General features: G+C 38.9%; 1 protein-coding gene across 6 annotated transcripts in view; it reads right to left on the minus strand.

The window, feature by feature from the left end:
* The window catches only part of MTA3 (metastasis associated 1 family member 3), a 190,007-nt gene that overhangs the window by 75,594 nt on the left and 100,766 nt on the right, over positions 1–13,647 (minus strand). For all 6 annotated transcript variants that reach the window (XM_064277159.1, XM_064277155.1, XM_064277156.1 and 3 more), the window contains exon 6: positions 11,561–11,678. In XM_064277159.1, coding sequence (XP_064133229.1) covers positions 11,561–11,678 — 118 coding nt within the window. The remainder of the gene's footprint in view (positions 1–11,560; positions 11,679–13,647) is intronic.

The raw sequence follows: 13,647 nt of genomic DNA on the forward strand, positions 1-13,647 counted from the left end.
TTACAATACAGTTAGATAACAACTCAAAACTTCCCACATATAATACCATTTTCTATGGAAAACTGTCTAGGTGGTTTCTTCAAAAATCAAGGAAAGAGTTAACAACCTCAAAGAAACTGTTACTTTCATTTGCGTACTACATACTAATTTTTCCAGATTTCAAGAACTTGTTAGGTCGGGGGCAGCCAGAAATGAGTTTAAAAATTCCAAAGCCACATAAAAGATTTATTCACTAGCAAGACAAGTGACGCAATGATGTCTCAGAACCCATCAGGACATGCTCACAAAGAAAGCAAGGCTGCAACCTATTCTGGCACAGTGCTGCTACGGCCACCTACCGGGGATATTCACTCGACTTCTGCATCCCATGCCAGTGCAAACCGGAACTGGGCCACTGGCTGGAAAATACCCACTGACGACTACCAAAAGGGTTAGTAAGCACGGACTACAGCAAGTCCTAAATATCTGTTCTGGAAGATGATGTTGTCTAAAATTTAATTTCCCTGCAACCATATACCAGCTATTTAGGGAAGTTTCTGTGATGGCAATGCCTGTGTTTCTCAAGTATGGTTTAACTGTTCCTACACCGATTAGCGGAAACCCTGGTGGCACAGTGGTTAAGAGCTACAGCTGCTAACCAAAAGCTCGGCAGTTCAAATCCACCTAGCATGCCTCAAAAACCTTATAGGGCAGTTCTACTCTGTCCTATAGGGTCACTATGAGTCGGAATCAACTTGAAGGCAATGGGTTTGGTTTTTGGTTTTATACCGATTAGCCTTCTTTTCCCCCTTCCATAAAAATAATTAGAAAAAAAGACAGAAGAGGGCCCTTTAAACCATTCATCTAGTTGGCTGCCTGATTGTCAGTGAAAAGAAACATCTAGGATACATTAAATGCTTTAGGAGAAAATGAGGATCCAAAACGAACTCTTCATTTATGATGAAAAATATGGTACTTTTCTCTAAAACCTACAAACATGGTGTTTTCCTTTGTTAAAGATGAATATTGACAAATAAGCTTAAATAATTGCTAACAAACTTTAACCGCAGCTAGAAAGATAAGATAGAAACTTTAGGGGGCAGTGAATTTATGTTAATAGGGTTGAAGTAACTCAGAAAAGCAGGCCGAGAGTGGTTGCACAACCTGAAGAATGTAATCATTGTAACTAAATGGTACATGTAGAAACTGCTGAATTGGTGTATATTTTGCTGTGTATACTCTCAACACCAACAAAATAAATAAAATTACTGAAAAAGAAAAACTTAAAAAGAAATGTACAAAAACTGTATGAAGATAACTATATTCAAATAGGAGTTCCTGGGAGGTGCAAAAGGTTAACTCATCCAGCTGCTAACCCAAGGGCTGTTAGTTTGAGTCCACCCGGAGAGGCCTTGGCAGAAAAATCTACTTCCAAAAAATTTGCCGCTGAAAACCCTATGGAGCACAGTTCTACTCAGACACACATGGAGTTGCCATACGTCAGCATGGACTCGATTATAAGTGGTTTTTATAATTGAAAAAAATCTCCCTAAAGACCCAAAAGTAGACTTGAACAAAAGGAAGGACATCTTTGTTTCTGGTTAGGATGTTGCAACATCATCAAATGTCAGTTTTCCCTAAATTATAAATTTACTGCTGCTCCAATAAAAGTGAGGATTGCCCCCGAACACCCTTTCAACTGAGTACTGAAGTCGCTCCTGAGGTTCACCCTTCAGCCAAAGATTAGAAAGGCCTATAAAACAATAATACTCGTAGGTCAGTGAGACTAAATGAGCATACCAGCCCAGGGGCAAGGACAAGAAGGCAGGAGGCGACAGGAAAGCTGGAAATGGAAATAGGGAACCCAAGGTCGAGAGGGGGAGAGTGTTGACACGTTGCGGGGTTGGCAAACGACGTCAAAACAGTATGTGTATTAATTGTTTCATAAGAAACTAATTTGCTCTGTAAACCTTCACCTAAAGCACAATAATAAAAATAATAATAAAATTTAAAAATTAGAAGGATTTTTTTTTCTGGTGCTAATCAAAACAATAATAAAATTCATTTGAAAAATAAACATGCAGGACTGGGTAGTAAAAAACTTTAAAATAAGAATTATGAGAGGTGGCCAGCCTTACTAGACTTTAACATGTACTACAAAGACTCTACAATTAAAACTGTGAGGAACTGGAGCAGGAACCCAGAGATCAGAGGAACAGAACAGAAACTTCAGATAGAGACCCAAGTACAACTCAATCATACAAAATTATCGACCACCTCCCAGAGTGATTTACTATATAAATATGATTTCAATCAAGATCCTAATGGAATCTGCAATGGAAGAAATCAACCAATTGATGATAAACTTCAACAGGAAGAAAAAAACCTACGAAATGGGAAACCAAACCAAACCCACTGCCGTCAAGTCAATTCTGACTCACTGCGACCCTATAGGACAGAGTAGAACCGCCCCATAGAGTTTTAAACGGGAAACACACACCAATATTTTTTAATTAATTTTATTTTGTTGCTGTTGAGAATATATACAGCAAAACATAGCCAATTCAACGGTTTCTCCAAGTACCATTTAGTGACCCTGATTACATTCAAGTTGTGCAACAATTCTCACCCTCCTTTTCTGAGTTGTTCCTCCCCCACTAACATAAATTCACTGCCTCCTAAGGTTCCTGTCTAATCTTTCCAGTTGCTGTTATCGATTTTGTCCCGTAGAGATAGTTCTTAAAAGAACATAATGCTCAAGGAAGACATTTTTTTACTAGTTAAGCTAAATTATTATTTGGTTTTAAGAAGACATCAGGGGATTTTTTTGATTTAAGGTTTAAAGATTATCTCAGGGCAATAGTTTTGGGGGTTCAACTAGCCCCCTTGGCTCTAGAAAGTCTGGAGTCCATAGATTTGAAATTCCATTCTGCATCCCCCCCCCCTTTTGTTTGGGACTGTTCTAAAGAATCTTTGATCAAAATGTTCAGTGATGGCAGCCAGGCACCATCCATTTCTTCAGGTCTCATGGACCTGAACTGGAGGCAGTTACTCATGGACATACCCCAAATTTTTTAAGAATAATAATGAGGGAAAACTTGTCTTGTCACTTAAAAAAAAAAATGTAGTAAGAGATAAATAAATTTGGATTTACAACATAGAGCATCACAAAACACTGCAGATGTATCATAAAAAAAAAAGAATATTTCATGGACCTCTATATATAGTTGTGTAAGAGTCTGGAAAAATGTGTTAAATTAGTAACAGTGATTCTTAGTGAGTAAAGGGTTATCTCAAGAACTGCAATATTTTTAGGCAAATAATGGACCCCTTCTATATCTATTTGCTAACCACTCCCTCCCCCCACAAGGTATTTTCGTAAGCACCATTATGCCAATTATTTTTTACATACTGCTGCAAAAAAAGTTAGCATAGTGAGCTTACAAAACTACCTTGTTTTGTAGCACAGGGAGCAGTTGGTAAACAAATGTACATTATTTGCATAAAAATACGGTAATACTTTTTGTCTCTAGTATAACTGCATTTTCTACCACATTCTGTATTATTTACAGTAAAGTAAATTTTAAGATCCAAAAAATAGAACGTCCAGCACAACTACATGATGCCGGGCTACCACCACCGACTGCTCTAATAGAGATCACAACAGAGGGTCCTGGACAGAGCTGGAGAAAAATGTAGAACAATATTCTAATTCATAAAAAAAAGACCAGACTTGCTGGTCTGACAGACTGGAGAAACCCGGAGAGTATGGCCCCCAGACACCCTTTTAACTCAGTACTGAAGTCACTCCTGAGGTTCACCCTTCAGCCAAAGGTTAGACAGGCCCATAAAATAAAACTAGACTAAACAGGCACACCAGCCCAGGGGCAAGGAGAAGGCAGGGAGGACAGGAAAGCTGGTAACGGAGAGCTCATGGTCAAGAAGGGGAGAGTGCTGATACATCGCAGGGTTGGCAACCAATGTCACAAAACAGTATGTGTGTTAATTGTTTGATGAGAAACTAATGTGCTCTGCAAACCTTCACCTAAAACACAATAAAAAAAAAAAAAGAACAAAGGAAAGAGAATACACGGGAGCCTTTTATTATGCTGGGTTACAAAAGGACTCACCACAAACACTTCTAACTATGCAGAGCTTATTTGGGAGCTTTGTGTTATGAACAGATGGACTTGTAAGAGGTGTAGAGTACACAACAGCGGCTTTTAACTTGTAATTCTCTGACTCTTGATGCTCGTGAGGGTGCCTCAAGGGGCTGAAAGGGAGCCTTCTCCCCCACTACACTCATAATAACCTTTTATTTTATTTAAGGTCATGTGTCATGTTTCATTTTTAAAAAAGGGTTCTGTTGCTTCAACAAAGTTCATAAACCACTCACCCGGAAGACTACCAGGAGAAACATTATGTTAAAAGTCAATTAACACTGGTTAATAAACTATAAGATCAATTATTTTAATGGATACTAACATTTCTAAATACAAAGAATGCCTTTATCAGAAAACTGGCATAACTCCGCAAATGCCACAAGCTGTGAAGAGTCACTCCTCTGACAAAAAATAAACCTCGAAAACCTTGAGGTGCGATGGGTTTCTCTTTTTATATGGTCTTTTTAGCCATGGTCTTGTAACACAAATTGATTGGCTAAGACTATGCCACTAAAGTATGTAAAACTCATCCAGGGATTAGACAGTGACTACACAAACAAGGGAAACCCCGGTGGCATAGTGGGTAAGTGCTACGGCTGCTAACCAAAGTGTTGGCAGTTTGAATCCACCGGGGGAAAAAAAAAAGCCAAACCCAGTGGCAGTTCTACTCTATCCTATAGGGTCACTATGAGTCGGAATCGACTCGATGGTACTGGGTTTGGCTTCTTTGGTTTACACAAACAAAGTGCCTATGGCTGACCAAGGGGATTGGTCAGTTTTGCCATCCTGCTAGGCTTGAAAAGGTCAATCCCAGAGAGGTTGAGAAGGACCTCATTACCATCAAGAAGAACAGCCAGGAACACACCATATCCTTGGGACCTGGGGGCCCCACACCAAGAACCTCCTAGACCCCAGGACACAGAGAGAGCTGTAACACTGAAGCCCATGAGAGACAGCAGTGGTTCGAGAGGGCAGACGTTGTTGTTTTTAGGTGCCACCGAGAAGGTTCTGACTCACAACAACCCTACGTACAACAGAACAAAAAACTTCCCAATCCTGTACCGTCCTCATAATCATTGCTATGTCTAAGCCCACTGTTGCAGTCACTATGTCAATCCATCTCACTGAGGGCCTTCCTCTTTTTTGCCGACTCTATGCTTTACCAAGCATGATGTCCTTCTCCAGGAACTAGTCCCTCCTGATAATATTTCCAAAGTACTTAGGACAAAGTCTCACCATCCTCCCTTCTAAGGAGCTGTACTTCTTCCAAGATAGACTTGTTTTTTCTTCTGGCAGTCTGTGGTATATTCAATATTCTTAGCCAACATCATAATTCAATGGCATTGATTCTTCTTTGGTCTTCCTTATTCAGTATCCTGTTTTTCCGTGCATATGAGGCAATTGAAAATACTATGGCTTGAAAGTGTTATCAGGAGGGACTAGTCCCTGGAGAAGGACATCATGCTTGGTAAAGCAACGGGATGGCAAAAAAGAGGAAGACCCTCAATGAGATGGATTTACATAGTGGCTACAATGGTGGGCTCAGACATAGCAAGGACTGTGAGGATGGCAGAGTTTTTTGTTCTGTTGTACATAGGGTCGCCATGAGTCAGAACCTTCTCAGTGGCACACTGGAGTCTTCAAAGTGATATCATTGCTTTTTAACACGTGAAAGAGATCTTTTGCAGCAGATCCGCCCAATGCAATACATCATTTGATTTGACTTCTGTTTCCATGGATGTTGACTGTGGATCCAAGTAAAATGAAATCCTTGACAAATTCAGTATTTTCTCCATTATCACGATGTTCCTTATTGGTCCAGTTTTGAGGATTTTTGTTTTCTTTATGTTGAGATGTAATCCATACTAAAGGCTGTGGTCATTGATTTTAATCAGTAAGTGCTTCAAGTCCTCTTCACTTTCAGCAAGCAAGGTTGTGTCATCTGCGTAACGCAGGTTGTTAATGAGTCTTCCTCCAATCCTGATGTCCCGTTCTTCTTCATATAGTCCAGCTTCTCAGATTATCTGCTCAGCATACAGACTGAATAGGCATGGTGAAAGGATACAACCCTGCTGCACACCTTTTCTGACTTTAAACCACGCAGTATTCCCTTGTTCTGTCCGAACAACTGCCTCTTGGCCTATGTACAGGTTCCTCGTGAGCACAATTCAAGTGTTCCAGAATTCCCATTCTCTGCAGTGTTATTCATAATTTGTTACAATCCACACGGTCCAATGCCTTTGCACAGTCAATAAAACATTGGTAAACATCCTTCTGGTATTCTCTGCTTTCAGCCAGGATCCATAGGACATCAGCAATGATATCCCTGGTTCCATGTCCTCTTCTGAATCTGGCCTGAATTTCTGACAGTTCCCTGTCAATGTACTGCTGCAAATGTTTTTGAATTATCTTCAGCAAAATTTTACTAATGTGTGATATTAATGATACTGTTCAGTAACTGCCACATTCTGCTGGATCACCTTCCTTTGGAATGGGCACAAATATGGATCTCTTCCAGTCGAGTGCGAGGTGCCTGTCTTCCAAATTGCTTGGCAAAGATGAGTGAGCACTTTTAGCATTGCATCCATTTGTCAAAACATTTCAGTTCCTGGAGCATGAAAAGGCAGTGGCACAGGGCTGACAGATGGCTGCAGTGGGTTTGCAGACCTATGGAGCGAGAGCTGAGTGCTTTTGGGCAAGAGGCCTCCTGAAACTTATTGGCAGAGCTAAAGAGCTATAACACCTGCCTGGCTGGGGCAGAAATTGGGCTCAAGAACGGGTCAGTGGCAGAACCCGACAGTGAGGCTTGCCTGTGGGCAGAGCAGAGAAGAGACTGAGAGCAATTTTGGCTGGAAACTATCCTGATCGAAGAACTGTATCCTGTTACTTTCGAGTCGATCCTGATCCTAAATTGTAACCTATTACTTCCCTAATAAACCCCGTAATTCTGAGTATGGTCTGTGAATTATCGAACCCAGTAGAGAAGTAGAGAGTGCAGTGGCTGAGACAGCTGGTGGCAGAACTGGTAAAAAGATTGGAGAATGGAGACCTTTACCTCATAGGAATCAGGTTTGGGCTGATGCTGATTATACTTCTCCCTTGTGAAATTATAAGACTTCACACGCTACCTTTTTCAAATCTCAATTTCTTTTTTGAGAAAGTTGGTAGAATAAATTATTCCACTTCACTTCTTGCTATGGATTGAACTATGTCCCCCCAAAACATGTGTTGTAATTCCTAACCTTGATGGTGGTGCCAGTGGTCAACAGGTCAGCTGCTAACCAAAAGGTGGGCAGTCTGAATCCACCAGTGGCTTCTTGGAAACCTGTAGGATCGCTCTGAGTCATAATCAACTCGATGGCAACAGGTTTGGTTTGGTTTTATGCCTGTGGTTATCATCCCATTTGGAAATGGGGTGTCTCTGTTACGTTAGTGAGGCAGGATTAGTGTAGAGTATGTCTTGAGTCAATCTCTTTTGAGATATAAAAGAGATTAAACAAGCAAATGAGCTAGCAGAGATGGGGGAAGAGAGATGAGAGATGGCAAGCCACACAAGATCATCCAGTAGCAGAAGCTCAAAGAGACAAGGGCCTTTCCCCAGGGCCAGCAGAGAGGGAACACCTTCCCCTAGAGCCGACACCCTGAATTTAGACTTCTAGCCTCCTCAACTGTGAGAAAATTAATATGTTTGTTAAAGCCACCCACTTGTGGTATTTCTGTTATAGCAGCACTAAATACAAAGATCCTTGTTATTTTTTTCCAAAGATAAATATTAACAATTACAAGCTAGGTAGATATCCTTTCCAAATTACCTCACTCTGCTCAGCCCTTATACTTTTCAGGAACAAACAGCACATTTAAATAGTTATTTAAAATAAATGGGAACTCAGCAATTCCACGATCTGATTTTTCTGCCCACTGCTACTTAAAACAGCCTACCTTCATTACTTAGTTCAGCATTTATTTTTACATCCCAATAAACAAAAATTTCTAGACTTACTAGACACCTAGTCTTATGCTCAGTGCTCAAGAGAAGATCACACCATCAATATGTTGGCAGTCTAAAATTTTTAAAAGTCAAACAGTACAATGCAAAGAGCTTAAAGATGGTGTGAACAGTGTGGTCTGCACAGTTCACAGAAGGGCAAGACCACAGTACAGGGAAGAGTGCCAGAAGGCTTCCTGGGGAATGCAGGATAAGGCTGGGTCCCTCTGTCACAGCCCTTGCACACTCCTTCAGAACAGCACTGGAGCCTTTCCTGGCCTTTGGCCTGACGGCAGAGGGACTTGCTGACCTTTCACCAGGCGCATATGCATTTTTCAAAAACTCACAGAACACTAAAACGGATGAAACTTACTACAAGTAAATTACACCTGAATTAAAACCATGAAAAAAAAAAACACACATGGAAATTGACATAAGCATTTTAGAGGACAATTTAGCATTATCTATAAAACTTAAAACATGTATGGTCCATGATTTAGGAATTCCACTTCTAGGACTATATTTTCCAGTTATATTTGCAAAGTGCAGAAGTAGCCATTATACAAAAGGATGCTCATTACAGCACTGTTTGTAAAATTTTAAACAATAACATTTTTTAAAATAAAATAATGAATATTTAGTGAACACTTAGGTACAGTGTTATTTCTAAGTCTAATGTCAAATGAGAAGGAGTATAAGCACCTGAAATTATTTCTGGCAAATTGTTTGTACACAATAGAAGGTCAGTAAATGTAATCTCACAACCTATAAAAAATGGATTCACTGGGTACAATCTATTCAAAACAATCTCCAAACACAGTGCAGTACACACTTGGTATTCTGTTCTCTAAGCTCCATCTTTCCTAACTGACCCTTCCTGGTACTCAAGTTCGTGAAAATATGGAAATCTGATGCCTGGTGTTACTCGCCCTCACCCATCGCTGGCGTTAAGGCGTGCTCTGGTTTACAAAATCCTGTGTATCTGTAGATTTCACTTCTGAGCATCCATTTTTTAGAAGTAAAGCAAGAAGACAGAGGGACCAATGGAAGAGTTCAAGTACTTTGACAACCAGACTTCAGAAACAGAAGTGGAGACCTTTCTGTGCATAACATAAATTATAGAGGCCTTAAAAGAAAAGATTAATCAATGCTAAAGTTCCGTACGGCAAGAAATAAACAAAATACACTTAAATTTAAAATCGCTAAATTTCTTTCCAATCAAATCAAGTTAGAGGCAGGGTAGCTGCAATGCATACAAAGGGCAAAGATCCTTAATATCTGAGGTGCTCCTGCCAATAAATAAATTATTAAAAAATAAACAACATAATAGAAAATACAAAAGAAATTTACAGAACTAAAGGCAACTAAGGCAAGCTTACTTAAAATTTTTAAATATTTTGAAGAACTAAAACAAGGAGATATCAATATGTATCTTTAGTATATATGAAGGTAAGAAATCATAGCATTGCTGATGGCATCTGTCCTCTCATACGTAAATTAATACAGCCATAATGAAGGCAAAGGAACATTTTCAATACTTAAAATCTACATAGCAGATCGCTTCCAGGGTCCTATGCTTAAAAACACACATAGCATAAACATACGTTTCGATTTTCCAGGAGCATCATTTGTAACATCAAAAAATGTTAAACACCTAAAAGTCTACCAATAGACTAGAGGAGAACATTATGGTACACTGATGCAAACTTAAGAACTACACAGTCACTGAAAAGGATAAAGTCCCTTTACTTATGAGGAACGACGCTAACGGTACACTGTATAAGGAAGGACCGGGGTGCTGAACAACACGTGCGACCTGCCAATTCACTGGGCCATTGATGGATTATAAACCAACTTGTGAACAGAAAACACATATCCTGAATTATAATGGTAATTAAGTATGGGCTGAGTGAAAGGAAATGGCATTCATTCTCTACATTATATATTTATTTTTTGTGCTTTGTTCATTGAGAGTAAGAATATTTTACTTCTGTGGGAACCACGGTCTCACCTAGGTCAAGTGGCATACCATAGTTTATTAAAAAAACTGCTCTACTTCCTACTTTGGTGAGTAGCATCTGGGGTCTTCAAAGCTTACGAGCAGCCATCAAAGCTACATCATTGGTCCTATCCTATCTGGAGCAAAGGAGAATGAAGAAAACCAAAGACACAAGGAAAATACTAGCCCAAAAGACTAAAGGACCACTATAAACCACAGCCTTCCCATCAGCGTGAGCACAGAAGAACTAGATGTTACTGGCTACCACCACCAACCACTCTGACAGGGATCACAATAGAGGGTCCTGGACAAAGTGGGAGGAAAATATAGAACAAAAATCAAATTCACACACAAAAAAGACTAGACTTACAGGTCTGACAGAGACTGGAAGAATCTCCAAGACTATGGGCCCCTGGATACCCTGGCTAACTCAGAACTGAAGCTACTACCAGAGGCCACCTTTCAGCCAAAGATTAGACAGGCCTATAAAATAAATGGTAACACACATAAGGAACATGCTTCTTAGCTCAGTCAAGAATACGAGACCAAACAGGGAACTCCTGCCTAAAGAGAAGACAAGAAGGCAAAAAGGGATGGGAAAACTGGACGACTGAACATGGGGAACCCGGGGTGGAAAGGAAAGCAGGAAAGTGCTGACACACTGCAGGGATTGCAGCCAATGTCCAAAACAATTTGTGTGTAAATTTCTGAATGAGTAATTAACTTGTGCTGTAAACTTTCACCTAAAATACAATTAAAAAATATATATTTTACTTTTGAAATCAAGCAAATAAACCTTTTTTCACAAAACAATTTGTGTATTAACTGTTTAAGAAGAAACTAATCTGCTTTGTGGACTTTTCATCTAAATCACAGTAAAGAGTGAGAAAGACAAAAAGGGGGGGGAGGGAGGGAGGGAGGGAGGGAGGAAGGGAGGAAGATTTTAAGTATACAGTTATGATAGAAGAAAGATAGGAAAATTAAATCTCATTAGGAAGATCTGTTTTTAAAATGCAGAGCTTTGAATCCCTCAGGTCCATAAAGTACTCAGATCAGCCCAAACATCCACCACAATGTAACCATTCCACAGCTTCCATGGACTCCTCAACTAGATTGCTTAAGGGACTCGAGGACCTCAATGCAAGTGCGTGTCACACTGCAATGCTTCAGCATACATCGATTACTTCTTAAAGCCATATTAAAAGAAAATCACAGCCACAAAACTCACAAAAATGTGAAATCTCAAGTGAATAAATGATTGAGTAAATTATTTTCATTTTGTTAAATTTCTAAACGTTACAAATTACAAAGAGCTCATAACTTTCAAACTCCACCCCTCAAAGCTGCTTCCTACAATATGAGGGCAGAAATATTTGTGTTTCAAGGTATGAAAATATTTGCTTTCATAGGATTTGAAACCCAAGAAAAACATACCTTCTAGGAGCATTTCTGGAATGTCTGCTTGGTATCTAGGTCCCACTCTGATTTCACCTTTGTCAGCTAATAATGTTTTCACTGAGGGGTCATAGACCAATGAGTAGAAAAAGGTATCCTAAAAAAAAAAAAAAAAAAGGAGATATCTAGGTAAACTTAATTCCTCCTACTTTTTATAAAACAATAAATCCAATGTCACAATAACGAAAGCATAAAAATCCAGAGTGTGTATAAAACTTCATTTCGGTAAATACATTCATAAATCTTTACGGAAAGCGTACTGTTGTCATCACGTAAAATAGTGTGAAATTAAATCAAGCCAAAAGAAATACCTTACAGTAAAGGTAAACAATAAAGTTTTGTTGTTTCAGTCTAAAAGAAAGCTGTTAACTGCTCTGAAGCTGGATTTTGAAAAGCTAGCCAAGTTAAGTCAAAGGTAAGATGCCTGAAATCGAGTAACCATCTAAACCTCCAAAGCCTTTACCAAACAAGGATGCCTTCACTGACACTAGTATTCTTGTTTTGAAATGTCCAGCTCATAGTTTATTGAAAATATTAAAATGCATATACATTTCATATTAAATAAACTTATATGTAGTTTACTAATTAATGTCACTTTGTACATATTCAGTTAAATATTTGCTAATTATAATTCTGTGGTTGTTTTCAATTCTGAATCATACATATGAATATAGATAGGTATATAAATGTAACAATGTAACTATACACCCAACACTACCACCGCCCCGACACATTTTGCAATAGTCCCTTAAAAAGCTGAAAAGCCCCAGTTACAAGCATAATGGACAAAATGGCCTGGCTTCCCATCTTTTGCTGAATGTGCATAACCACTAGAGGTCATTTGGGCCAACCTTCCTGTTCTCTGCTTTCTACTGTGACTCCCTGTATTGTGAATAGGAAAGACCTATCTAACCCCATTATCACCCTTTTACCAAAACCCTGGTGGTGCAGTGGTTAAGTGCTATGGCTGCTAACCAAAAGGTCAGCAGTTCAAATCTACCAGGGGTTGGTTTTTTTTTTTTTTTCTTTACCAAAACCCAGGCAAGCAAGCTGCAAATTAGAGACAACGTGTCATATTCTAAAGCTCTCTCCTCTTGGGGCTCTTAAATACTTTGATAAAGGAAAAGGAGAAAACAGAGAAGGTGATACCATCCACTGAGAAATTCTGCACAGTATTTTAATCACGGGTCAAAAAAAAAAAAAAATTTTTTTTTTCCACTGCCAGGAGAAAAGATTAAACCGTAGAACTGTTAAAAAGACACATCACTACGTGACAACTTATGCATAAAAGAGAATAGTATCTAAGGAAAAAAAAAAAAAAAAACTGCAGAAATATACAAATCAACCTGGCCTAATAGTTACCAAAAAAAAAAAAAAAATTTTTTTTTTTTTTTTAATAGTTACAGGGGATAGTAAGTATGTTATCACAGGTTTTTCTTTTTAAAGACAGACATGAGAAATGAAGACTAACTATACTTGGGAACTAAAGCCATTGCCACTGGCTCAGCCTCTGATTTAAAAGTAGAGATATTTCAGGTCACTTTTAATCTGTAAAACTTATTAGCATGGTACTCCACAAAAACAGAACTCTGCTGTGCTCTATAGTAAAACAAAATAAAATGTTTAGGACCACAGAGATGCATAAGATCCTTAGATTTATATGTGCTGGTATGAAAAAAATTCAAAATACATTTACTTTAAAAAGGAATTTCTAAAAAAAGGAAAAAGAATTCCAAGAGTTCTTCAGATAATGAGACAATTTTGAGAATGCAGAGAGTTATGAACTAAAGGGTGGTGTTAGAAATTTCTCCTTTGGATTACCATTTTGAAATACGTCAGGCCTCAATATTTTAACGTGACTAAAAAACAGGACAGATTTTCTCAAGAAGAGTCTTGTAATAAATAAAGTGTTGTTGTTAGGTGCCACTGAGTCAGTTCCAACTCATATCGACCCTTTGTACAAACGAATGTAACACTGCTCAGTCCTGCACCATCCCCACAATTGTTGCTTTGCTTGAGCCCATTGGTGCAACCACTGTGTCAACCCATCTCATTGGGAGTCTTCC

This window comes from Loxodonta africana, chromosome 26 (genome assembly GCF_030014295.1).
Source record: "Loxodonta africana isolate mLoxAfr1 chromosome 26, mLoxAfr1.hap2, whole genome shotgun sequence".
NCBI lineage: Eukaryota > Metazoa > Chordata > Mammalia > Proboscidea > Elephantidae > Loxodonta > Loxodonta africana.